This window comes from Lepisma saccharinum, chromosome 21 (genome assembly GCF_977018435.1).
Source record: "Lepisma saccharinum chromosome 21, izLepSacc3.1, whole genome shotgun sequence".
NCBI lineage: Eukaryota > Metazoa > Arthropoda > Insecta > Zygentoma > Lepismatidae > Lepisma > Lepisma saccharinum.
The window spans coordinates 55,045,871-55,072,205 of NC_139249.1; the positions used below are offsets into that span (position 1 = coordinate 55,045,871).

The 26,335-nt window shown below is 37.2% G+C and overlaps 1 protein-coding gene across 4 annotated transcripts in view; it reads left to right on the plus strand.

The window, feature by feature from the left end:
- slmb (beta-transducin repeat containing E3 ubiquitin protein ligase slmb) overlaps nucleotides 1-26,335 on the plus strand; it is a 120,046-nt gene that overhangs the window by 71,815 nt on the left and 21,896 nt on the right. For 2 of the 4 annotated variants that reach the window (XM_083142978.1, XM_083142981.1), the window contains exons 6-10: nucleotides 105-296; nucleotides 10,690-10,952; nucleotides 14,904-15,014; nucleotides 15,788-15,866; nucleotides 23,444-23,613. In XM_083142978.1, the coding sequence (XP_082999104.1) occupies nucleotides 105-296; nucleotides 10,690-10,952; nucleotides 14,904-15,014; nucleotides 15,788-15,866; nucleotides 23,444-23,613 (815 nt within the window). The remainder of the gene's footprint in view (nucleotides 1-104; nucleotides 297-10,689; nucleotides 10,953-14,903; nucleotides 15,015-15,787; nucleotides 15,867-23,443; nucleotides 23,614-26,335) is intronic. The other 2 variants (XM_083142980.1, XM_083142979.1) reach the window with 2 other exon arrangements.

The following is a 26,335-nucleotide window of genomic DNA, read 5'->3' on the forward strand; positions in this document are numbered from 1 at the left end:
TTAGTGCAATGCCATTTGTGGCAAATTCATCAGTCTCTTTTGTGTGCTTACATAACTCGACTATGGTATATTTTTATAATAGATTTGTTAATATTATTTTTCAGGTTCTTACAGGTCACACTGGTTCTGTGCTATGTTTGCAGTATGATGATAAAGTTATTATTAGTGGATCTAGTGACTCTACTGTTAGAGTTTGGGATGTAGGGTCTGGTGAAATGGTTAATACTCTAATCCATCATTGTGAAGCAGTCCTTCATCTTCGTTTCAACAATGGAATGATGGTAACATGTTCAAAGGTTAGTTACAACTGTTAATAATTAGTGAAGTAAATAGATCTACCTTATTGGGGTATATTTTATCAACTATGCTAACGTAAACCTTAACTACACAAATGTGCTATGAAAATAATGCTGTGTTTAAAATGCACGGTTCTCAAACTTTGACAAAGTTTTATAATCGCATATATCTCGTATAACTTACAAGCAACATACAGATTTATTCAAATTTCTTTAGTGTTGTCATTTGATGCCTGAAGAGGCGAAAAGAACAATTCTTAGAGCATTTCAAAATCACAATCCACTAAAACACAAGTACATACAGGGCAAGACCAAATGAAATACACAAAAGTTTCTGCACATAAATACGAGGGTAATTCGGAAAGTAACCGCCATTGTGGCGTGGCACTAGTAGTAGTGAGCAGAGCACAACCGTTGTTGTATCACGCAATCTGTGATTCAGTAAGCTTCCAGCTGTGCTAGTGAGAGCATCGTAGTGCCACGCGTGTGCTTGTTATAACTTCCAAAAATGTGTGCTGCCATCAAAAATCCCGCCAAATGCGAGGTACACGGATTGATAAGATTTCTTTGGGCAAGAAATCCGTCAGCGGCAGACATTCATCGTGACTTGTGTGCTGCATACGGCCCAAACATTATGGGTGAAGGTGTTGTGCATCAGTGGATCAGATTTTTCAAAGCAGGAAGAACAAACATTCATGGTGAACCTAGGAGTGGTAGGCCTTCTGTAGTGAATGATGATCTTGTCAAGAAAATTGACGACAAAGTTCTTGAACCGTCAATTCACAATCTCGGAACTTTCTGAAAAATTTCCGAACATTTCTCGAACTGTGTTGTAGGAGGTTGTCACCAGAAAATTAGGCTACTGGAAGTTCTGTGCTCGGTTGGTCCTGAAAATTCTCACGGAGATCCACAAAACCAGTCGAATGGTCTCTGCCTTAGACTTTCTTTCCCGGTACAACATGGAAGGGGAGGAGTTTTTGAACAGAATAGTGACTGGCGACGAGACTTGGGTGGCATATGTGAACGCTGAGACAAAACAACAGTCAATGGCATGGGGTCATACTGGTTCTCCAAACAAGCCAAGGAAAGCCCGTCAAACTCTGTCAGCGAGAAAGGTTATGGCCACCGGGTTTTGGGATGCAAAGGGAATCTTGCTTGTCGAATTCATGGAATGTGGTACGACAATCACTTCTGAAGTTTACTGTAACACTTTGCAGAAACTGAGAAGAGCCATCCAGAACAAACGTTGCTGTCTGCTGACATCTGGGGTTGTGTTCGTGCATGACAACTCTCGCCCTCACACTGCTCGGTGAACACAAAACCTTTTGCGCCAATTCAAATGGGATGTTTTTGATCATCCCCATACAGCCTGGACTTGGTTCCTTCTGATTTTCATCTGTTCACTCACATGAAGAAGTGGCTTGAGGTACAGCACTTCGCTGACGAAGAGGATCTTCAAAATGCTGTGACAGGTTGGTTGAATCCCCAGGTGGCAGAGTTTTATGCAGAAGGGATTGGTAAGTTGGTGAAACGCTATGACAAGTGCTTGAAAAATAGAGGACAGCTGTACCTTTCAGATGTAAAGTAAAAATTTGTTGTATCTATGCGTTCCTTTTATTTACAGCCAAACAACGGTTACTTTCGGAATGACCCTCGTACTATTTTCGCGTATCACCAGAAAGAAATAAATTTATGCAAACCAATAACACTATTCTTGCATTCTCTTTAGTGTAACCACGTTCCTGTTGATTCCCCACCTTCTCTTGTTTTCCAACTCATCAGTCCATCGTTAGGTAACAGTATTCAGGTGGGTCCATTTACTTCCTCTGGCGGTTTGGAAATGTGATGTCAACACTGGCTAGTTTCAAGTTTTTAGATTGCTTTACCATCTATAGTTGTCTGTGATATAATTAATATAAGTTGAAATAACGAACGTGTTTTAAAAAATCTCAGTATCTCTACAAATATCAAACCTTAACCTTTAGCTGCGGAACCTCTCGCGTGCCTGTATTCACGTTCACGCCAGCACATTTTCAAGCACGTGCTTTTCAAACTTGCCATGAAGTACAAAAAAAATCGAAACTCAAGAACTAATTATCGCAGACATGAAATTTTTCTTTTTCTTTCTTAATGACAGGGCTTTTAGCTGAGGTAAAATATATACATTGTGCCTCCAAATAATTAGTGTTAAACAAAGAAGAAGAAAGTTGAATTTCTTAATAAAAGAGTAAACCGGAGTGAATGAAAGAATATAGTATGTAGCGGTGGTACATTCCTACAACCGTGCAAAGTTTCATTGAAATCAGACTGATACTTCTTTAGTAACAAAAAATAACATTATATAAAGCGGCAGTGTTGCCAGCTTCAAGACAATGTCTGGAATTTTGCTTCTAGAATCAACTCTATGGATGATGGATGGACTAAATTTGGAGTGAAGCACGACAAAGACCACTCTATGAGGATATGTAATGCACGTGCTGCAACTTTGGAAAAAAAAATATTTTGCGGGGTTCTGAATTTTTGCGTAATTACAGAAAATTTCTAACTTCTAGCCTTAACCCTCCTCCCTCTTCACCCTTAATTTTCGGAGCTTACTTAAAATGTTGCTTATTACTCATTCTTACTTTTAGAATTTAAATTCTTAAAGATGCAGTAGTTCAGCAGTTATAGCCATTTATCTTCAATTTATCCCATAATAAGAAAAGGGAAATGACGGGCTTTTTCGAATGGCGCTTGTTAATAATAGTAACAATGGATGTATTGTTTTTTTAATTCCAGTATCTAATACCTTTATACGTAAACTAATGAACAAAATAGACAGAACTTAAATACAGTGTATAGTTTTTAAGAAATGAGGCGTTAATTGCTGCCGTGTGCTAACACGTGTTTGGGGCAAATTTCAACAATCGAGCCTTTGCCCCCACGTCGTATCCCCTGAACCATTCATTGTTGGGCATTGCTTAAAATGTTGCTTGTAGAATTTATTTTGAAAAAAAAGTACAGTAATCTATCCCATAATAATATGGCGGTAACGAAGGGAAACAAAAGACTTTTTCAAACTTTGCTTCTTAATAGTAGTAACAATGGATGTATTGTTTTGTAATCAGAGTATGTCATATCTTCCTATGTATACTAAAGATAAAAGAGACAGAACTGAAATATCATGTGTAGTTGTTGAGAAAAAGCATGCATGCTGCGTTCATAATATCGGCCATCCGTCGTTAAGGGGTTCACATGTGGCTGTTGAAATTTTGACCGTCAGGTGGCTAAAGGTTAATCACTCAGGTTCTCTACATACATGGCAGTCTTGCACCGTACCAGCTGGAATGGAAACTTAAATTTTCTGTAAGTATAGTTTTAAGTATTAAGTACAATTTTAAAATCAATTTTGAGATTTTATTCACCATGTCAAAACACCAGTCATTTTATATACCAGTGATCCAGAAATGTACTCTGATTTTGTGCAAAAATCTTAATATTTTCTTTGGCATTAGTATACCCCCTAATTCAAAATTTATGATGAAACAGCTTTCAATCATAAATCATTGTAAGTATCATGTGTTGAGTGGCAAGTAAATGCATTCAGTAAGAGTTTTCATTCTCTAATTACTAGGGGCATGCATATTTTGTTTGACAGAAACACGAAATGTGAAATAACACACTAATGTTTATTTTCCATGTTTCTGAAAGGTATGAGGTGCAGCAAAATTAACTGCAAAATGTGAAGTAAAATCTTGAACACGAAAATGAAGAGTTTATTTACTGACATGGCACTTTCTGAAGTCTGAATTATCCTGAGAGGTATGCAATTCCTGGAAAATTGATTAATTTGACTAAAAATCCTTACAAGAATGACTTCAACCAGCGGCGGCTCAAGGGGTAGAGCCGCCGTGCCATGGCACTACCCTCAGAAGAAATTCATACGTCGCCAAGTAAAGTTAAATGAATACATTGATAGTTTACAGACAAGGAGATTCAAATCTTGCAATCGGTCAAGCTGACGTGATGACCGCCCCAACCCCCTCACTGCATCGCCAGCTGTTTCGTTCATACCCTCGCGAGGCAACATTTCGTGCCGCCGAAGATCTGGCCTAATCATGGACCTAACCAAGTTGACACACGTGCAGAGGGTTGAAGAAGTCTCAGTGAGGAACATTTCCACCATGAGCCGAGAACAAAGTGGCAGGGGGCGGGATTAGCCCAGAAGAAACCGTGCCAGTCTTAGCCTGGCCTGGTGAGGGAAGTTTCGCAGTGTTGACACGACACAGTTGCCACCTTCAGAAAAAAGTCGCTAAATACGACTGGTTTGTAAGACCCGTTGGGGAAGTAATTTCTGCCTACTTTTGGAGAAACGAACCTAATATTTTTCCAAAGTAAAATGAACATTTTTGATAATAGATAGATGCACCAAGAGGGCCATCCAGACTTTTTAAAAAATATCCTATGATGATGCGAGTTTCCTTTTGCATTTCGACAATTTCTTTTCACAACAAAGATATTTTCGACATCCAGTTAGAATACTGTGCATGGGGGAGGAGAAGGTGATAGGATTTGTTTTTTCCTCTTGTAATTGTTGTATTTTTAGGGAAGTGTCCTGTAGTGTATAAAGATAGGTTACTGAGTGAAGATGAATCAGATTAGTACGTTATTACTTAAATACACAGGGTGGCGACAGACCTGGAAAACCGGGAAAAGTCAGGGAATTTGAGGTGTCAAAAAAAGTCAGGGAAATGTCAGGGAATTTCGTCTTCATTGACTTTTTTTATTTTTTTAAATTTATTTATTTAAAGATATTGTTATGGAACTCTGCACGGGAACAGGAAATCTCGTTCGTAAGTTTCGGCCTCAACTTTTAGGTCACTTTTATGCGCAATACAACCACGGCGCCAGAAACCAGTGATGGCAGGAGGAGAGAGAGAGGGAGACAGAGAAATTTCTCTCGCTCGGGCTTCTCGGCGGGAATTTTAAATTTGAACACTCTTTGGAGGAAAATTGTTATAACTCTGGCACTATGGGAACAATCTACTTCGGATAAGTTTTGTTTTGCAGCTAGAACATCAGAGCATGCAACCGTGTACAATTCAGAACGCAGAACCGAGGAAGAGGGGCTTGGGGGGCGCGACCCCGAATTTCAATGAAAAAATCTGGAGTTTGCTCCCTCTTCTCCTGCTATTTTGGGGAGAATGCGCATACCTTAGTATTCTCTTCAAAGAATGGACGTTTCCGAAGAGAATGAAACATGTTTCATGTTCTTGGGTGCCATACAAGTTGAATAATAAGCCAAAATGTGAAACTCTGTTTTTTATGAAAAATAGGTAATTTGCATATTGCTCAGAAAATTGTTATAACTCGTGCACTATGGGAGCAATCTACTTCGGATAAGTTTTGTTTTGCAGCTAAAACATCAGAGCATGGAACCGTGTACAATTCAGAACGCCGAACCGAGTAAGCTGGGTTTGGGGGGCGTGACCCCCGAATTTCAATGAAGAAACCATAAAAATCTGGAATTTGCCCCATCTTCTCCTACTATTTGGGATGAAGGTGCAAACTTTAGTATTCTTTTCAAAGAATGGACATTTCTCAAGAGAACGTAATATGTTTCATGTTCTTGGGTGCCATACAAGTTGAATAATAAGCCAAAATGTGATTTTTATAATTTTTTTTTTTTTTTTTACGAAAGATAGGTAATTTGCATTTTTGTAGGAAAATTGTTATACCTCTGGCACTATGGGAGCAATCTACTTTGGATAAGTTTTGTTTTGCAGCTAGAACATCAGAGCATGCAACCGTGTACAATTCAGAATGCCGAACTGAGGAAGGAGAGTTTTGGGGCGCGACCACTGAATTTCAATGAAAAAATAAAAAATCTGGAGTTTGCCCCCTCTTCTCACGTTATTTTGGGGAGAATGCGCAAACCTTAGTATTCCTTTCAAAGAATGGACGTTTCCAAACAGATTGAATCATTTCATGTTCCTGGGTGCCATACAAGTTGAATAATGAGCCAAAATGTGAAACTCTGTTCGGAAATGTGGCATGCATATGTTGCGGAGAGGGGGGAGGTTGGTCATGAATGTGAATTTCCCAGGCTTGCTCCAGACCTGTGCCAGAGTTTCCACCCAAACATAAGAGTATGAAGGCCCAAAAAGCACATTCATTTCGTAATCAGCACCATGATACCATATGGTATCATCGGGGAGTAAAGGTAAAGCCTCTAATCTGTATTACGTGGAAAATGCATTGAATTATCATTTTTTTTCTTGTCCGTATGGGAGTAGTAAGGGGACTTGTCAACAGATGGAGGGGATAAGAGTGGGTGGTGCCGTCCGATAGTTGTCCGACGTCGTAGAAAGGCATTTTGTTGGGGAAACTAAAGCAACACGGAAACAAATAGGTTCCATTGATACATACGATTTTTGTCGAATATCGCCACCCGACAAAGTACCTCACTACAACATGCGACAGAAATTGCATGGACTGCAACATCCAACAAAAATCGAATGCATAAACAAGAAGAGCTTTAGACTGGTATTACTGGTTTCGCACAAGTTAACATACCTTTACAATGACATTGCACTATTCTTAGATATCAAGAAGAATCCAACCAAATGAGATATATATTGAATACTATCACGAAAAAGTGAAACATAAACCTGCATTGGTGAACGTTATAAAAATTGGCAAGTGCATGCTCCCAACCTCAAATTTACTGCAACACTAGTATTGCAATGAAATTAACGCCACTCTCTGTCCTGTCTGTTTAAACTCTTGAGAGATGGTCATTAATCTCTCACTGAGTAAGGTTAATGTCCTATATTATGAAATAAAATACTAATAATAAATACGTAAATATGTTAATATCATATTTACTCAAATCATAAAAGCAAATCACTTTCTTCAAGAATTGACTTTTCTCTGCGAGCCCTGCTAAATTTGCACTTTCCATCTACTGATTTATACGACGGGTGGCCAGAAAGTAATTTCCAATTAGTAGGGACATTGATTTTTCGCAAACGCCAAAACCGTGAAAAATTGTAATTGCTACGAAGTTATGTTTAGGAATGTGCAGTGATGTCTGGACACATTTCTCGCCCGTTCGAAATATTGTAATTTGGCATAAAATGTGAATTGTTGGCGTTTTTAGCGATTTTTTTTTAAAGAAATGTCCTAAAACAACGAAAAATTCCATGAAATCCAACATTCTTGTCTTTTCTAGGCCATGTTTGTGTACATAGAACATGCAAGTTTCCCAACATTTTACTCAAGAGCAAACTATAGAGTTATACGTACATGGAATAATTCCGACAGCCACATGAAATCATGTATTTCCCACGATTTTTTCAACTTCTATCAAAAATTTGCATCACAGAGCAAAGTGGCAGGGTTCTAATAGGAAATCGAGTGCGTATCTACCGTCACATGGGAGCCACATCTTCGTATTTCTCGCACGAGATATGTTTTGAATTACCAAGCTAAGTGCGCACCATTGGCATTTGTCGAGCATGTAATAATTGAACTCAGTCATTAGGGCGTCTGACTACTATGCGAGAGACCCGGGGTCGATCCCCTGCGGGGGAGAACTGGGATGTTTTCCACCTATTCAAACTGCTCCGGCGCCCACCTAGCATCATATGAAGCTGGTACCTTGAGGAAATTTTAATAAATAAAGGTAGCCAGGAGCGTGGTACTGATCACATCACCCCTATACAGCTTCATGGAAAAGTGCAGGGAGCACTTTACTTTTACTTCCTCAAAAATCTGTTCCAACATATCAAACTGTCACGAAAATACGTAGACCATGTGACCCACAATTTAAAATAGTAGTTTAGAAGCACAATGGAGTATTACGTTTTGGTATATTTGGCAGATAAATGTTCTAAAACAAAAACGTGAATTTTGGGAAACATAACACTAACAAGTCAAAAAAAGATAATGCCAATTTTTGGTGCCTGAATATATCTGTATCTGTCACATGAGATTGATTGATTTTAATTTTTTGGGTGCATCGCCACTTATGGTCATTATGCACCCTTCAGAATATACGGGGAAAATTCCATTATCTAAAATTCTTACCTTAAAATTAAAAAAGGGGTATGGAAAATAACTTTCCCCAAAAAAAAATTCAAGATATCAAACTCTCACGAAGAGGTGTAACCCATGTGACTTACAATTTGAAACAGTAGTTTAAAAACACCATGAAGGTATAATTTCAGATATTTGCCAGAAAATGCGCTAAAATGAAAATGTGGATTTTGGGAAAAATAACACCGTATAGTAAAAAATAAAAAATAAGAAAATACACCAATTTAAAAAAAAATAACAAAATACAAGGTCCCTACCTATTAGGCATAAATAAAACAAGAATATCAGTTGTAATTTATTACATTAGTAACAGTGAGTCCTAACCTAATTTTCGGCATAATCACCACAGTTGTTCTGGCATTTGTCGTAGCATGGCACTAAATTTTGTATGACCATGGCACATGTGTCCGACAGCAAAGACTGGAACTATCTCTAACGCAGTGTAGCTGTCAAATCCTTGCCCTGCCAGAAACCTCTTCGGTTAAGCAAAGAGATGAAAGTCGGTACATTCAAGGCCAGGACTGTACAGCGAGTGGTTCAAGATCTCTCACCTGAAGTGATGCAAAGGACCCCTGTGTACTCAGCTGTATGGGGTTGTGCACATTCGATTGGCCTTCCGTGAATTGTCTGCACCATCGTCTGACCCTACTATCACTCACGACGTCCGGTCTGCACATTTCACACGATTGCTGGTGGCTCTGTGCCAAATTCTGAGCGTGCAATGTAGGCTACATTGCAGTCGGTGGGAGACTGTATGAGAGCTGCAATCTTTAACCTAGAACTGTCCTAAAACGGCTGCATTGCAACTGTACCAGATTACAGTTACATGCCACTTCTTCCTGCCTGCATGTGTGTGTGTCGCTCTCAGACCACTAGTGCTGCGTATAGGCACCATTGAAGCTTTTTTCAGGATGCCCCTCGTATATGAACTTTCAGAAGCTTTTATTATTAGAGTGTTCCTGTTTTAATGTGTGGTTAGCTAAATCAGGTACCTATACAATGCAATTCTATAAATGCCTTGCGTTAAATTTCTAATACCTACATATCCTTTTCGTCAGCAATAATGGTATAACTGCATGTTGTCAGTTTCACAGTACTTCACTTGGATATACTGTACTGAAGCAGAAATCTCATTGATAATGTAAGGAAATATGACACTTTATTTTGTTCAATTCAATTGTTTCACATATATGTAAGAGTTAAGTTGTTTGCTTTACAGAGAAGAGAGAAGTAGCTTTATGCATTGAAAAATGAGTCCGCACTCATGGTTCTTGAAAGCAGAGGGTTCCAAACCTCAGTGGAAATATCAACATATAATACCGAGAATGTATTAGGAGACTGATAAATTACAAATTGTATTTCTTAATCATTCACTCTTCACTCTTATCTCATTTAGTCGTAACTTTAAAAAAAATCAAGTATTTTATTTTAAACGTACTGCGTATGATAAAATTCCATAATCCTTCCCTAGCTTTTAAATTGTAATAATTTTCCGAATTCACTATTTTGCTGTTTGAATAGAGAATAGAGAAATTAAGTCAATTCATAGAAGATAATACAAGTATTGGTCCTTAACAAATCCATACCTGGATCTGTATGAGTTTATTATTCCCATTTGCAAAAACATCGATTTAGTTTAGTTTGTAATTGTCAGGGAAAAATGTAAATTTTGTTCTGGAAAACCTGGAAAAGTCAGGGAATTTTATTTCTGCTTGTTTGTAGCCACCCTGATACATTTTGTTTTCCACGTTACCAAACGAGGACAAACATGTTGGCTAGTGGCGCAACCTCAAGGAGGGGGCGGGGGGGGGGGGGCATTGTGGAGTTTTTTTTTTTTTTTTCTATTTACTTCATCACGTTGGCACTACCCATCATAGTTGCCGCTGGCCGCCACTGTCAACAATGGATGAATAAGTGTCATTGTTGAATGATAAAATATAGCTGCACACAGCTTGGTGTAATAGTGAGAAAAGCATTGCAGAAAGTTGAGATTTTAATATTTGAGAAGCAAGAAAGGACTCCTCTACACAGGTGTCAAGTTATTACTCTGATGACTATATAAATATGCTATTAAAAGTGAAACATTTATTTTGTGCAATAAGTGTAGTTTTCAAATGAAATTTAAGGCTTTATTCACAATTTTAACACCAAAATCCCATTTTATATAATGCTTTGGGTCCCAAAATGTGCCCAGTTTGTGTACCGAAAGCTGGACCTTTTATTCACCATAAATATGTGGCCCTACTAATTATACATGTATTAAAACACGATGTGAGCTGAACTGTACCTGACCTTCACATTCTCGAATTTGCAGGACAGATCCATAGCTGTGTGGGACATGACATCTCCAACAGAGATCACGCTGAGGAGAGTGCTTGTGGGCCATAGAGCGGCAGTGAATGTAGTGGACTTTGATGAAAAGTACATAGTGTCAGCATCAGGAGATAGGACAATTAAAGTGTGGAATACATCAACCTGTGAATTTGTTAGGACTTTAAATGGCCATAAACGAGGCATTGCATGTCTTCAATATCGTGATAGACTTGTAGTTAGTGGAAGTTCAGACAACACTATCAGGTATGTAAATTGTTAACCCTGTTACTGTGAATGAAAAAGTTCCACCCACTTAGATTCACTTGATTTCTTCTTATGTGTGAGGTGAGTTATTGCAGTTAAGTATAGTTCATTTCTCACAAAATAATGATATTTCCCCTGGGTAGGTACCTCTTATAATTTTTCTGTAGCACCTTGTGCTGAAAGGTACATTTTGGGTTACTGATCCGAAGGGCCTGGATTTTTATGTAATTACATATTTTTTTCTTTTGTATGTAGCAAGCAAAAATTGCAAATGTCATCCAATTATGTTGTTAGAAATTGATACGTGTGAATTTCATGTTACATATTTTGATATTTATTACATATTTCCCATTTACATTACATATTTTTACATAAAATGCTTTATTTGAGCCATAATTTTGGTCTTCGATTTATTTATTTGGTTTATTTTTAATTTGCTTTTCTGCCACTTTTTGACTAATTGCAAAGATGATGATGAGTTTAGATATGATGAAATTAAAGAAGGGACACCCACAAAAGAATGCCCTTGCCAAGGCCTGGATTCAAATCCAGAACCCCTGTCATCATAGGATGCTCTGCTAACCACTCTGTCATCAGGGTCGGCGTTTCTGGCTTCTGGCTTCATTATTCAGAAACTGTATATTTCTGGGATGAACATTCAAACTTTGATTTCTCCAAAAATCCGATAATTATTTGATTGTGGCAGGTTCATCGTCTCACTTTCATGTCATTTAAACCATGAAATTCATATTGCAGATGGACTTTGTTTTTCACTGCTGCTGATTGTTGAAATAGTGACTTGTCATTCACGTTAACAATTTATAGGATTATAAGTTTTCCCATGTAATTTATCACATTACAGTGTCATTATTTCAAGATAACTTCTGAAAATATATTTATATTGAGAATATAATTAATTGTTCACTACCAGGAAGCTAAAAAAGACACACAAACTAGAAATAATATGTAAAAAGTAAAAAAAATAGTAAAGTGCTCCCCTGTGCTTTGCACCACGCCATGAAGGCGTATATGGGGTTAGGGCCCGACACTTTCTTAATCTCGCCTGAGCTGGGGCTGATGTGATCAGTACCATGCCCTTGCCGCCTTTACCCCCCGGGTTTCCTCCAGGTACCCACTTTATACGACTGGGTGGGTGCTGGAGCTGCATGAACAGGTTGAAAAAGTCCCGGTTCTCCCCTGCCGGGGATTGAACCCGGATCTCTTGCATGGTAGTCAGATGCCCTAACGACTGAGCTACCGCGGCTTCAGAAATAATATGCATATTAGATATTTAATATACACATGTTTTTACACGTTTCAGCATTTTTTCCTACATAATTGTGTGTGTATTTCACATGTTTTGCTGACATAAAAATCTGGAGCCTACCCATCAGCAACACTGAAAAAAGTTCATTGTGTGCAGTCTGTCGATGTTACCTTTTGATATCTCAGAAAGTGCTTCTTCTTGATTGTCTCCATTGGACTGTTCTAGTGAACAGTTGAAAGCAATCAAGATATATTACTCGGAAATTACTTGAAAACATAAAACTTGGTTGGAGTATAGAGCATCACAGATTGTAGTGGTTGGACTGTCTGCCTGGCTTTGAGAAGCAACCATTAGATGCCATGTGGCCTATCAGTATCTCTGGAACAGTTCAGAATTAAATCAAACCATTTTTCATGTCTGGGGAATAAAAGACACAGCATGGTTGTTGATAATTAGACTTAAACGATTTATGAACTTTTTCTGCGAAACTTACTTGTAGAGGTTCGATTTACGGAAAAAGTTAGTAACTCGCATCAAATTGCAAACTTTTTTTTTTATCACATGAGCTATTTGCACTGTTTGGTGAAAAAAAATAATTCAGCAACTAATATGTTTCAAACATACTCTGTCGATTTCCTTCCCTCCAAGTCCATGACATTTTTTCAAAGCTCTAAACAAAGCAAAATGTCTCTCGCCACAGTTACCTGCACAGTCCAAAGTGCGAACTTCCGATTTGTGTGTTCTCCACTTTCGCATCAGTTTGGTGCTTTGCGGCATTCAACCCTTGCCTCATGAAGTAATGTTTCAGCATTCAAATTTGCACAACATAGTTTTCACCACATAAGATGATCCTCACAGACAAAAGGCAGAGTTTGACTGTGGATAACATGCAAAAGATTGTTTTGTGTTCAGGGTTGGGATCTTGATAAATTCAAGTATAATTTCTGGTTTTCAAGGCGAACTTTCCAAACATTCAGGGGTTCAAGCAGATAGTTATGATGAATGCTGTAAACACAGTTTAAGTATTACATACGTGAAATTAATCTCAAGAAAACTATCCAATTGGGCAAAGTGGAAACATAAAATTTCATGTATATAATCAAGCAGATATGTTTTCTCTATTTCTCAACCTTATGTATTACGACCTCTCATCACCCACACACATACATACACAAATATATTAACAATATGAAGGGTCTGTGTGATTCCAATGTATCCCAAGAATTCTGATTCAATTAATTTAAACGGTATACAAATATTTAAAATATTTAATATAAGGTGCAGAGTTTACATTTGCCATTTCACATACTCACTCAAAATACATCTACAAAACGAAGTCACAAATGCTACAGGATATTCTAATCAACTAAAAATTGTTAATTGTATAAGAATTTCAAGCTCAAATTTACCTAATCAATTTCAAGATACCTTGCAAAAATCTTTTGTCTGTCAGATAGGTTGATCTGCAAATGACACTAACAAAGGGTTGTCTACATTATGCCTGGTGCATACCTTTCTATTTGTGTGGTTATTGCATTTGATATACTTGTCAAATCTGTTAGTGGAATAATTACTTTAGCTTCTGTCACAAGATACTGGATTCTTTCCTTAAACGATCTGGTTGATCGACTGTAGTATGTAATTTAATGTGCCTTGAACTCACACTCTGCATCATATTCTCGTGGATTTATCAAGGTGGTGGTGTTGGGGAGGGGATGGGGTGATGCCATTTGTGTTTCCAGAGAGTTGGTCTGCTATTTTAGCAGTCTGTTTGTGACCTATGTTTATGCTAAATGGATGGAGCAGTAGAGGGTACTACAAACAGGTGAGAATATAGCACCTAACAAAACAATACCCACCGGTAACGTGTCAAGTAATAACACAAGTTCATGGTTATGGCTACAAAAATTAATAGAACTTTAGAAAATCATGCTCACAGTAATGTATATTAATTTTCTACCATGTTTTTCATTCCCTGAAACATGAATAGAGAGATTCAGCTACTGAAGAAACAGATTATTTTTTTTTGTAAACCCCAATAGAATTGAAAGATGAAATTGGTATTATGTTGAATCAAACAAATCCAAGATGGTTGAAGTTCAAAATTTTAAAATGGAATTAAAATTATAAAAATAAATAACTTTATGACAGGGAAGTATTTTGGAAACTCTTATCTTACATGCATAGCAGCAGTAATCAAGACAGTAGCATCTAGGGATGAAAGATAATGGTTACAAACAAGACCTGGCAACAATGAGAAGTTTTGTTGCAAATAAAGTCTCTTGATGTAAGCAAAAACTTGGTGAACCGCCACCACGTGGAGTTCTAAAGATTGTGCAGTTTACAATGTTAAATATTGAATAAAAATATTCTTAAACTTAATACATATTAAGAGATAAATAAGTGAAACTGGTAAAACAAAGACACAGGTTGCCTGGTAAAAAAGTTTACTTCTCAATGTCTACCTTACAAATTCTATTGTGAATTGTTTTCTCGAATCGTCTCGCATTCCTTTATATTCATTACACTAAATTTTTGCAGTTTGTGTCAGATGTGGTTCCCTAAAGACAATATATTGCACTAGCTAGAATTTTTAAGTGAAGTTCTCACACAATTAAATAAGTTTCCACTGTGTACTTTATTAAGTATGAAATATGTATTAATGTGTCATTTGTATTTTCTAGGCTGTGGGATATTGAATGTGGTGCGTGTTTACGAGTTCTTGAAGGGCATGAAGAATTAGTTAGGTGTATACGCTTCGATAATAAGAGGATAGTCAGTGGTGCATATGATGGGTAAGTTGTGTTAGTATTGAGTTTTGAATAAATTAAAAGCAGCATTCTACGTTGTTGTTTCCCCCCCCCCTTTTTTTTTTTTGCTTACAAGTTTCTTTCAATTTGTACCCCAACACCAGAAAATGTTTACCCAACGCCTTGGATATGATACGGTAGACCTAAGTTAATTTCCTATTAGGGGAAAAAGAAAAAAAATATATTGGACTTGAACAGAATGAAAATTGCACGATTACCTTGAAGGAAACAGAGTGAGGCATTATGTAATGTCATGTGTTATAGTTAATCATATATTGTTTTCTCTCCATAATGCATGTAACGTTTGAACTCACTAACACTCAAGCTTCTTAAGGTTTATGGCTGCAGCAGCACAATCATTTTATCTGTCCCTATCCTGGGCAAGATCAATCCAATCTTTTCCATCCTTACCGATTTCCTTTAGGTCCATCTCAACGTTATCCCTCCATCTTCGTCTTGGCCTTCCTGAGGGTGTCTTACCATCAGGTTTCCCAACAAGAATCCTGTAAAGTCTTCTTTCCTCTCCCACTCGTGCCACATGACCTGCCCATCTAAGTCTTCTTGATTTAATTTTTCTAGTAATATCTGGACATAAATACAAATTATGCAGTTCTAAATTATGTAACCTTCTCCACTCACCTGTCTCCTCATCCCTTATCCTCTGTATGTAACTTTTTGGTAACTATAAATTCATATGTTGCATTGATTGGCTCTTATTGTGTAATTTGATATTGACATTTTATTTTTTTAAATTTTAGGAAAATAAAAGTTTGGGATTTAACAGCAGCCCTTGACCCAAGAGCTCCAGCCAGTACATTGTGTTTACGAACTTTGGTGGTAAGCATACTTGTATGGTTGTTAGTTCATTAATGCATTTGACTAGTTATTGATGTTATTGATGGCCTATCCCTAATTTTTTTATCATTCTTTAGGTTGTACCGTGCGTCCATTTCGATCTGCAGCCGAGAGATCGGGAGAAGTGTGGCGGGCGGCACTGACGGAGATGCCGACATTTGCGGCCTGAAATGCCCGCTTATTTTTATGGACATATGCAGACATTTATATAAATATTGCAAAACGAGCACTAACCTGTGTTATAAGAGTATGGTTTTAATTTTAGTAGCTTAGTGACTGTATGTGCCGATGATTTTGACACGCCCACCTCTTGTGAAACACGGCGTAGAGGTTTGTTTGGAGAACATTCTAACGCTGCACCAATATCATCGAGTTTTGCTTCGGTTAGAATCCGTCGTTTTTGCTTAGGTGTTTTAAAATTTAACGATACAGTTTATCGTAATTTAAGGACAAGATATCTAACCGTATCTCTGTGTGGAGTTGAAACGCATGGGAATTTCTGTACAAATTACCTACACACGTCTCGACACGAGTTTGTTTTCACGTAGGTACGTGTCATACATAAAAAAATCTTTGTTCTAACGTGAATCTTGCGGCTGGCATTCCAATCGTCTCACTGACACGTCACACATACACACTACAATAACACAAACAAGTAACTGCAAGTAACCAAGAATAACACTCTTGCGCACAGTACGAAATTAACACACTCTTGGTTTACATTGCTCGCCACTATATTTACAACTCTGTCTTCATCTAGTCGCGAAGGAACAAAAAACTCGAGCTCGGAGATTTCGGATTGCAAGGAAGTTCACGAACACTATTGACTTTTAACGGTTTCTTCTACAGCGTAATCTTGATACAGTGTTGCACATTCAAAACCTCCAAACGATCCCCATCGGCACAAAACTCTTTCAAGGATATAAACTTAAGCAGGACGTTACTGGTCAAAACTATGATTAAAATGTTTTATTATCTGCGTCTCTTAACATCGTTTCTAAAGCGTATTTATTTGTGCATATAAGAGCAGAACTTGGATGAATTACAGAAGAACTTTTGCGTGTTATAACACAGGTTAGTGATCGTTTTGCAATATTTATATAAATGTCTGCATATGTCTATAAAAATAAGCGGGCATTACAGGCCGCAAATGTCGGCATCTCCGTCAGCGCCGCCCGCCACGCTTCTCCCGATCTCTCGGCTGCAGATCGAAATGAACGCACGGTATGTCCGAATGGTGCATACATAATAGATTTACAGTGTATGTGTGTGTGTGATGGATTTCTGTAACAATGCGAAAATTATGTTAACTTCACATAATACTATTTTGAGTTTTGTACAAGAAATTATGCTTTTCCTTTGTACAAGGAACAGCATAAACTGCAAAAATAGTTGCATCAAATTTGAATTTGTCATTTTCGAATTATACATCCTCTCCCCACATGATACAGTCCTGTTTGCTAACATTTAGTGATTGACTGTCAATCATGCCCCCATAATTGTGGGTTCATATCCCAGTTCAAGCAGGGATATTCCTTTACATCATGTAATGTTATAACTAGGCAGAAGTGGTAGAAAAAGGATGCTAAGTAAGGAGCATGTAAATGCCCCCATGATGCACTTAATCTCGATACCATAGCCCAAAACTTCTTTTTTATCATATCTTGTCTGCCTGACCATGCAATCAAGAGTACAGTCTGTTACAGAAGTTCATGATGTTAACAAATACAGTGTATATGGGGCATTGCATTACAATGAATTACACCCAAAACTCTCTTCATAGAAGCTAAATATGTCAGTTGTCTGTTCATTTGCATTTATGCGCCATGGTAATACACAGATCACAAGACAAATGCGATGAATTGCAAGTGTGGTAAATACAGGAAAACCTTGTTAATGCGAAGTTCAAGGGACCAAAAAATGTTAACCGAATTAAACGACTGAGTTATCCAAACTTTTCAAGATGGCACCTGTTTTTCAGGTGTAAATAAATTACAGTATAAATTATCCCAACAACGGATGTTTTATACTTGGTAATAGCTCACAAAATAAGCTTTATATGTACTGTATAATAATATTGTAAGTTTTAAAGAAATTGTAAAAAATGTTACACAACATGAGGGCACAGAGCTTAACACAGACACAAAGATTCCTAGGAGACGGTAACACTATTTATCCTGTGTAGTTATGCAACCTGTTATGTACAGGATGTATGTTGTGGTGAAGGAACATGAAAAATTTTTCACCAAAAAAAGTTTTAAAAAACTGCATTTTATTTTAATTGTACACACTTGTTCTTCCACAAAATTCTTACAATTCTGGTTCATGAGAAACCCGTTTGCACTGAAACCTACCGAATGGAAAACAATCTCTCGTTTATTACAAGCAAAACTCGAAAAATCTTTACAGCAATCACACAGGCGTCAGCCAAAGTCTGGAGATATCGGACAGAATGAACGTTTGATTTTATATGGGTTTACTAGAGCATTGTCCATTACAGGATTAACTGTCAAGGTAAGATCTCTTGGGAGAGAGAACACAACCTTTCTCGGCACCAGACAAAAAAAAAGCGGGACTGTAAATTTCATTCTGGTTTGGCTGTCTACAATACATTGTAAAAAAAAAAGTAATATTTTCTTTGCTTCAGCCAACTTCATATTCATCCCCCCCTTCCCTTTCCAGGGAACAGTCCAAATTCTTCCTCGACTTGCATTGTAATCCATCCTAAGAAAGGAAACATGCAACTTGCCATCTGTTTAAACTGAATGTGGATTCGAGGACACACTACACAGTGCCACACACTATAATCACTTGGGTTAGGATTCCACTTTAAACTCTATATTTAGTTCGATTAATCCATCAGGATAAAAAGAACTCAAGACAAGCTTTATGAAACTTGTGTATTTTCAGATATCAAAATGGGAGATTGTTATTTACTCTTGCGTAATCGACGATTTATTGTTAAATTTAGGAGTATTCTGGAGGTCAAAACATTCGCTCTGACAAAACTTTACCCTTGAATAACTTCTTTTTTTTATTGGACTCTGCACCCATTCCTACATTGTGCATTGTCGAATATAACACTTGAATGTTTCTGAAGAAAAGCGGCGATTATATTATATCGAACTTTGTGTGCATCATGAAGTTGTTTTAACTCTTGTTTTTCTTTCTGGAGATCGAAGTTATCTTCAAATCAAAACAGCTATGCAAGATTCAAGACACTGCCTTTTTTTTCTTTGTGCTGGATGAGTCATTGCTGTTATCTGCAAGTGACATTTTTGCAGACGCTAGACTAAACACTGGCGCTAACTGCAGTGTAAACACAATGAGACGGACTGGAAGTTAGAGCAACAGGTGTCAGAAGGGAAAATACTCTGTATTTTAAAGATAACGCAGTTGTCGAAGACCAAACTTTTATCAGCAGTGTGTGGAAGAAAAATGAACCTTGCTTTACGTTTTACCATGCAACAGACAATAATACGGGCAATATTTCCTATGCAGGCAGCTGCATTCAAACAAGAAAGAGGGACCTGAATTCTGCAATTATCGCATTGCGATGCACACCAGTGGCGAAGAACGAGCTGTTGTAGGAGAAGGGAAGAGGGTCATTTTTTCTTTTCTTATCCAAGGGTTTTTTTTTTGTTTTGTTTTGTTTTGAAGAACATATTCAGAACTGGTTGCTTCATTTTAGATGCCAAAGTAAAGGAGTAGGGATTCACTTCCACCCTCGCCCGTAATCTACCCGTGTGCACACACGAGCAAGACAATGGTGGCAGAAACAATTAGCATCAACCCCCTCGCCCCCATTTGCTGACAGGAAAAGAGGGAGAAGGCACTCAGCCAACTAAACACTTTTTTGGCAAATTTTATGACATGGCACAGTTGGGAAATGTATGAAGTGGGAAATGGAAGTTATGATGCACAGTTGGGAAACTTATGAACCGAGAAACTGAGTTATGACATAAGATCGAGGTAAACTTTTTCATAAATTGTCATCTAGACAACACATTAAGTGGGTTGACGATCTTAAGTTGGCCTATGTGGTTTTGATCAGTTTCCCTTTTTTATGAAATGCTACAGTGCACAAAAAACATGTTTTTAATGAATGTGTTTACCGGAAGTTAGGGATGTGACGAAGCTGAAAATTCACCGATGCCGATGTACTCGCCGATAATTTTTTGAACCGATACCGATGCCGATATTTAACCGATTCCGATACATAAGGTTATTAAACAGAAATGGGATGTTATTTTCAGCATGACAAAAATAAATTTGCTATGTACATTTCTATTGCATATCATATGTATATACATATATATTCTCAAGAGATGCAAATGTACATTTGCATCTACAAAAGGTGGTTATGTGAACCTTTAAGAAGAACATGGATTCTCAAGAGATTTAACATTAGTACACAAGCAGCTCTTTGAAATGCAAAATGATTTCCTGTTCTTAATGTTGGAAATTTACTGCTGCCAGATTCAACTTCTGAAACACGAGTTTTGGAAGCACTTCAGGAAGTAACCTACTTCTTCTCTTATCGCAAATCTGTTCAGCAACACTGAACACTGAATCACTGAATACTGATGCAGCAGCTATGCCCAAGTATTTTCTCAGCACTTGCTTCAGGTTTGAATACTCAATTCTGAATTTCCAATACAACAGCAGATCCTGGATCAGCAATGTACTGTTTTATTTCAGATTTTAAGTTAGGTTGATCCTCTGAATGAGAGTTTGCAATAATTTTATTACAAAACTCTACAATAATGATGAATCATAACCTAATTGTCAATAAATCTTACAAAACTAAAATATAAAACTTATTAGAAGGTAAAACTCTAGTATAATCTGTACCGGTTTAAATATCGGATTTTTGCTGATTCCGATACCGATGTCGATATGTCAATTTCGGCCGATTTTCATACATCTGTAATCGGCTTCGGCACATCCCTACCGGAAGTTGTCTTTTACCAGCCCAAGAGTTGCTTGCTCACTGGAAATTGCTGAATCTCGAGCTCAGAGCTAGATAGATGGGCGAGACTTCCAGGCGTCATGCATCTTGTATTTTGGAACATTCCTGCGATCTTATCTCACGTTTCTCATGTGGCACTGGTGAAGATTTCCAAGGTATCGCATTCAGCGGTGAAAGAGCTTGACCTGCCATGCACATTGACAAAGGATGCATGTCCAGCAGGCATTTTGGGCTGCTTTCCCCAAGTTGACAGCAGGTCTTAGGACAAGGAAACATGTCAAGGTCAAGTTGAAATAACATCCAAGCTCTCTCCACATTCAATCTTCTCCCAGTGTACTTACGCAGGTGTCTACTTCGAATTAAGCGAAACCAGAATTGCCAAAGGGTCTTGTAAACAACTTCGTATTAAAAATTATCGGTACCGAAATACATTTAATATCCTATCTTATTTGCTTGGGAACGGGAAGAAGTTCAGATTAAAGGGTACTTTGTATTAACCAATATCGTATTAATGAAGTTTTCCTGTACAGGGTGAGTCAAAAGACAATTAATGCCCTCTATCAAATGTAAAGGAGTTGTGTTGGGTACAATTAGTCATAATACAGGTTAAGCCCAGGGGGAACCATAGTTGTGTGTGTCAAGTGGAAGTCCCGCCATATTGAATGTAACTAAAAAATTACATCACATCACTCTCTATTTATATCAAATGAGGCTAGAATTTCATGAGGAATGCAGTAATGAAGATTTTTTAAACTTATCTAACCAGTAAAGAGTTACGAACGCATACTTGTAACCATTTTCTTCTTTTCAAGGTGTCAGAAAAAAAAGCATTAAAATGCTTAACGCGTGAGATTGAGATCATACTGGCATCTAGGGAGGGAAGTTCATATGACATGTATATGATTGTAATCAGTAACATCCCTTAGAATGAAAAGTCCTTCACAGGCTAATACTTATGTTCATGGTGAAGTTAATAACCAGAATAAGTGATACTAGCCATCTGAGAATCCACATTAAACAGATCCCAGCTGAATGGCTGATAAGTAGAGGCACATATTTTTGGTAATTAAAAAAGCAAACTTTCGGTACAAAAACAGAGTCGATTTCGGGTTCAAAAGCGGTAAATAAAATGAAATTTCGGTGTTATAGCGGTGAATAATCACATGAAAAGTGCTATATAAAATGACATTTTGGTTTTAAAATTGTGAATATAATCCTAAGTTTGATTTAAAAACTGCACTTATTACACAAAATAAACTTATCCCTTCTAATAGTACATTTATGAAGTTACCAGAGTATTAAGTTTATTCCTGTGTAAAGGGGTTTATTTTTGCTTCTCAAATATTTACAGCAGAATTAATCAATTTTCCGTGAATTGCATAACTCACAGGATACTTCAGACTTCAGAAAGTGTCGCGTCGGTATATAAACGGTAAATTTCGTGTTTGAGAGTTAATTTCGCTTTTTGCAGTTCATTTCGCATTATTTCGTGACAAAACATGATCACAAAATGCATCTCACACGTTTCAAAAACATGAAAAATTAACACTACAATGTGTTTTTTCACATTTCGTTTTTTCGTCAAAAACGAAATATGCATGCCCCTACTGATAAGATAATGGTATAATGTGCCGAGGGCAACGTGATTGGTTGGTCCGTTTTTCATCGATGGAACCTTAAATGCTGACGGCTACTTGGATTTAAGTGAACATGTTTTCTCATCCTTGCTTACGGAATGGAGAATACAATATTTTTTTTCCAGAGTTTTTTCAAAAGGACTGAGCGTCACCACACTATGGGAACGTTGTGAGACTGTTTCTTCGCACTAAATTTCCCTGTAGATGGATTGGCAGCTAGGCACCTGTTGAATAGCCTAACACCTTTGGACTCCTACCTTTGGAAACATTTGAAGGCAATTGTGTATGCACAAAAAGTCAGTGATATTGAGCATTTGTTGTTACTTGCAATGCTGTCACACCTGTTACATTGCAAAATGTTCTACGCGAGTGGAAGAAACGTCAAGTGTGCATAAAGAAACATTGAGAACATATTGAGCAGATGTCATAAGTGCAAAATGTGCATATAACTTTTTACTGGATAAGGATACGTGAAAAAGAAACCACCACTACATGTCTTTTGAAATTCTAGCCTGATTTCATATATCACATCGCCGCCTCCTTTCCATTGAAATTTTTTGTGTTGAATTCAATTTGGTGGACCTCGGCTTGACATACACAATTATAGTTCCCCTTGGGCCTAACCGCATAACTCTTTTACATTTTATAGAGGGTGTTAAAGGGACTTTTGACTCACCCTGGCACCAAATCATTGAAAAACATACACAACTAGACATTTTGTTCATTAGTGCAATACCGTTCATTACCTCCATTCCACGAATTGCCATTGTTTTTTTTTCCTACCATCAATTTTTCGGAAGTTTTAAATTGATTTTGTGGTATAGTTTTCAGTATCTGTTACTTTCCATTATTGAGAAAGATCTTCTCCATATTTCTGCTGGGGAATTAAAAAGAAATAAAATTATTAGTGTGTGTTTGAAGTTTTACTTCAATTTCATTTTTCTCTATAGGAACACACTGGTCGAGTTTTCAGACTGCAGTTTGACGAGTTCCAGATAGTGAGCAGCTCACACGATGACACGATCCTGATTTGGGATTTCTTGAATTGCACTCCACCTGAAGGAACACCTCAGCAGCAGCAGAACCACTCACCTTCACGCACGTACACTTACATCTCAAAGTAATTACAGTGATGGTTCTTCCAAACTTCACAACCAGGGTTCCGAGCAGAAAGAAATATTAATTTTTTCATATTAGATCTCATAAGGACTTTTCCAATCCTAATTTTCTCTTGTACTTGTTAACAATTTGTTTTATCAGCTTATTGTATTATTTTTTCATCTATTTAATGATGAGAAGTATATTAGAACCCTGGTTGTACTGGTTGAATTTACTGCTTTTATTCCTAACCATTTTGGAGTGTGTATGCGTGTGTGTGTGTGTTTTTGTGTGAATGTATGTATGTATGTGTGTGTGTGTGTGTGTGTGTGTGTATGTGTGTTTGTTTTTGCATGTATGGTGTGTGCGTGTGTGTACACATGTATGTGTGTGTGTGTGTGTATGTGTGTTTGTTTTTGCATGTATGGTGTGTGCGTGTGTGTACACGGGCGAAGATGAAACCGTGTATGTGTTTTGCATGCGATGTTCTTTCAAACAGCAATATGGTTTTGTTATTTTCCACATGTTCAGAATGATTGCACTCATTTTAATTTAGCTTACAAGTTTGCTTTTTGTGTTTTTTCCTTCCTCTTCACTTTGGTTTAAGCTGCTTGATATGCTGGCAATATCTAAAGTTCATACTTTTGTTTGAGCTTTATTTTAATTGCTGTTACATGATATTTTGACAGTGATGTTTTATTACATATACGTGTATCTTGCATGCAGTGTTAATTTTAATATGGTGTCAGTTTTGAGGTTGAATTGATGGTAATTACTTAAGTATGGAAGGATTAAAAAGCTAATATGAGTGCAGAATTATTCATAGAAAACGAATTGTACATACAAGGAACTTCAATGGCTGTGATTATCTGAAGAGCAGACTGTTTTTATTTTTAAAGCATGTATATGTATAGGTGTGCTGTTTCTCTAGGAAAGTTGCTATAAACTGACATCTATTCTTCATTAGTGTCATTGTGTAGTTGGATGTTTTATGGATTGTGTAATTATAGAAATGGTCTTTATATTGTATTTGTCACCTGATACTATAGTTGTACTTACGAAGTGCTGAAACCACGTTAAGAATAGAAAAATATCCATTGTGCTAGTTGTATTCCTTTTATTCTGTGATTAATGAGCAACTTTGGTGAATTTAGACATTTTTGTTTACGGAAACAGACTCTTGACAGCGTAAATTTTCAGCCATCGAGAGTAGAAGGTGATCCCTTCTTGATTTTAATCTGAATCACTTGTATCACCAAGGCTTTCATTTGGATGTAGGCTGAGGATCTTCTAGAGTTCTTGCATTTTACAACTAGGAAGAAAGTTTGATTATTGTGAGAGTGAAATCAGATTACTTGCGTGGAAACTTGGCACATCCTAGAGCACCCTATGGCTGGAATTAGAGTTTGGTATTTCAGGGTTCCCACTGACCTGGGAAGCCTCGTCTTGAGAAATCAACCTAGAAGTGAAATAGTCTGAAATTTTAAAAATGAAACCTGGGAAAAGTAAAAGAAAATTAAGTTTTTTCTGTACTAGCCTCCTGTTGGGAAAAAATCATGTAAAAATTTTTGAGTTTGTTTTTTGCTCATTGTTAATAATGTTGGATAAACTTGATTCTCTGGAATAGAAAGTGCAGTTTAATGCTTAAACCCTGTTTATTAGCATGTGAAAGTAACATGAAATGATTTGGATATTTATTTCAAATTTGCAAGAAGTCTGGTAACCAAATCATTAGTGCTCTCGCCTTGATGCATTAGGTCCTGGAAACCCCCAAAATTTCGGTGTTGACCTACCACTGTGAAGACAATTGGGGAAGTACTTGAAAGTAGTAGTAGTATCAGGCTACAGTCTTGAATGCCAGAAAACAGAAGCAATGAGACTTGATGCACTGACCACACATCATCCAGTGAAAAGTTGCTCTGGTAGTCCCTGGCCCTTAGAGGGTTGTTGCACCATGGGGTTTAGTTTTTACATGAGTGGGAACCCTGCATTTGTTTATTTTGATTAGACCCCTCCCTCTCTGTGTGTCTGAAATTTCACATCCTGCGATGATAACCCTAATTGAAACCCTTCAGAAGCGAGGACAGTTAGCTTATTTTGCTTTGTGGTTTGGACTAATTTTTGTTTTTGAAATCTGCTAAGAGTTTTTATTTTAGAGTTCTGGTTCCATTTAGTTAAGGATGTGTGATGCTTATTATGTTGCAAGAGCATAAACTAATTTTTATACCCAGTGCCACAGATTGTTAGCTATACAGTGATTTATTAGTAAATTTGCAGATAAAATAATTTTACTTGTCCTGTTTTCTGTCTCTCCACAAGTAAAATGTGAACACCATCATCGTAATTTTTATAATTATGAAGAAAGCCCCAAAGGTAGGCTTTGAGATGTATGAAAACCTGTTTTTTGAGTACAAATGTTAACAAATAGTAAAATCCGCGATTTTACATTTTTCAGGAACCAAGGTGTTAAAACTCAAGATGCAGGAAAATGTGAAATCGGGGATACACTGTATAAACAAAACTCTCGGCCTTTTCAGTGTCTTGTGATCCGTATTTTTGTTTTCACATTATTTTAGTCGCAGAATTACATTCAAATCGTAAAGCTATATTAACTATTCATTGCATTGTAGGGTAAAATTTTTAAATTTGTGAGACTATAAATCTGTTGAGCTATTTTATGTACATTCTTTAGATTTCATTTTGAACTAAATGTCATCTGTTTTTAATAATGTAAGCATACGACT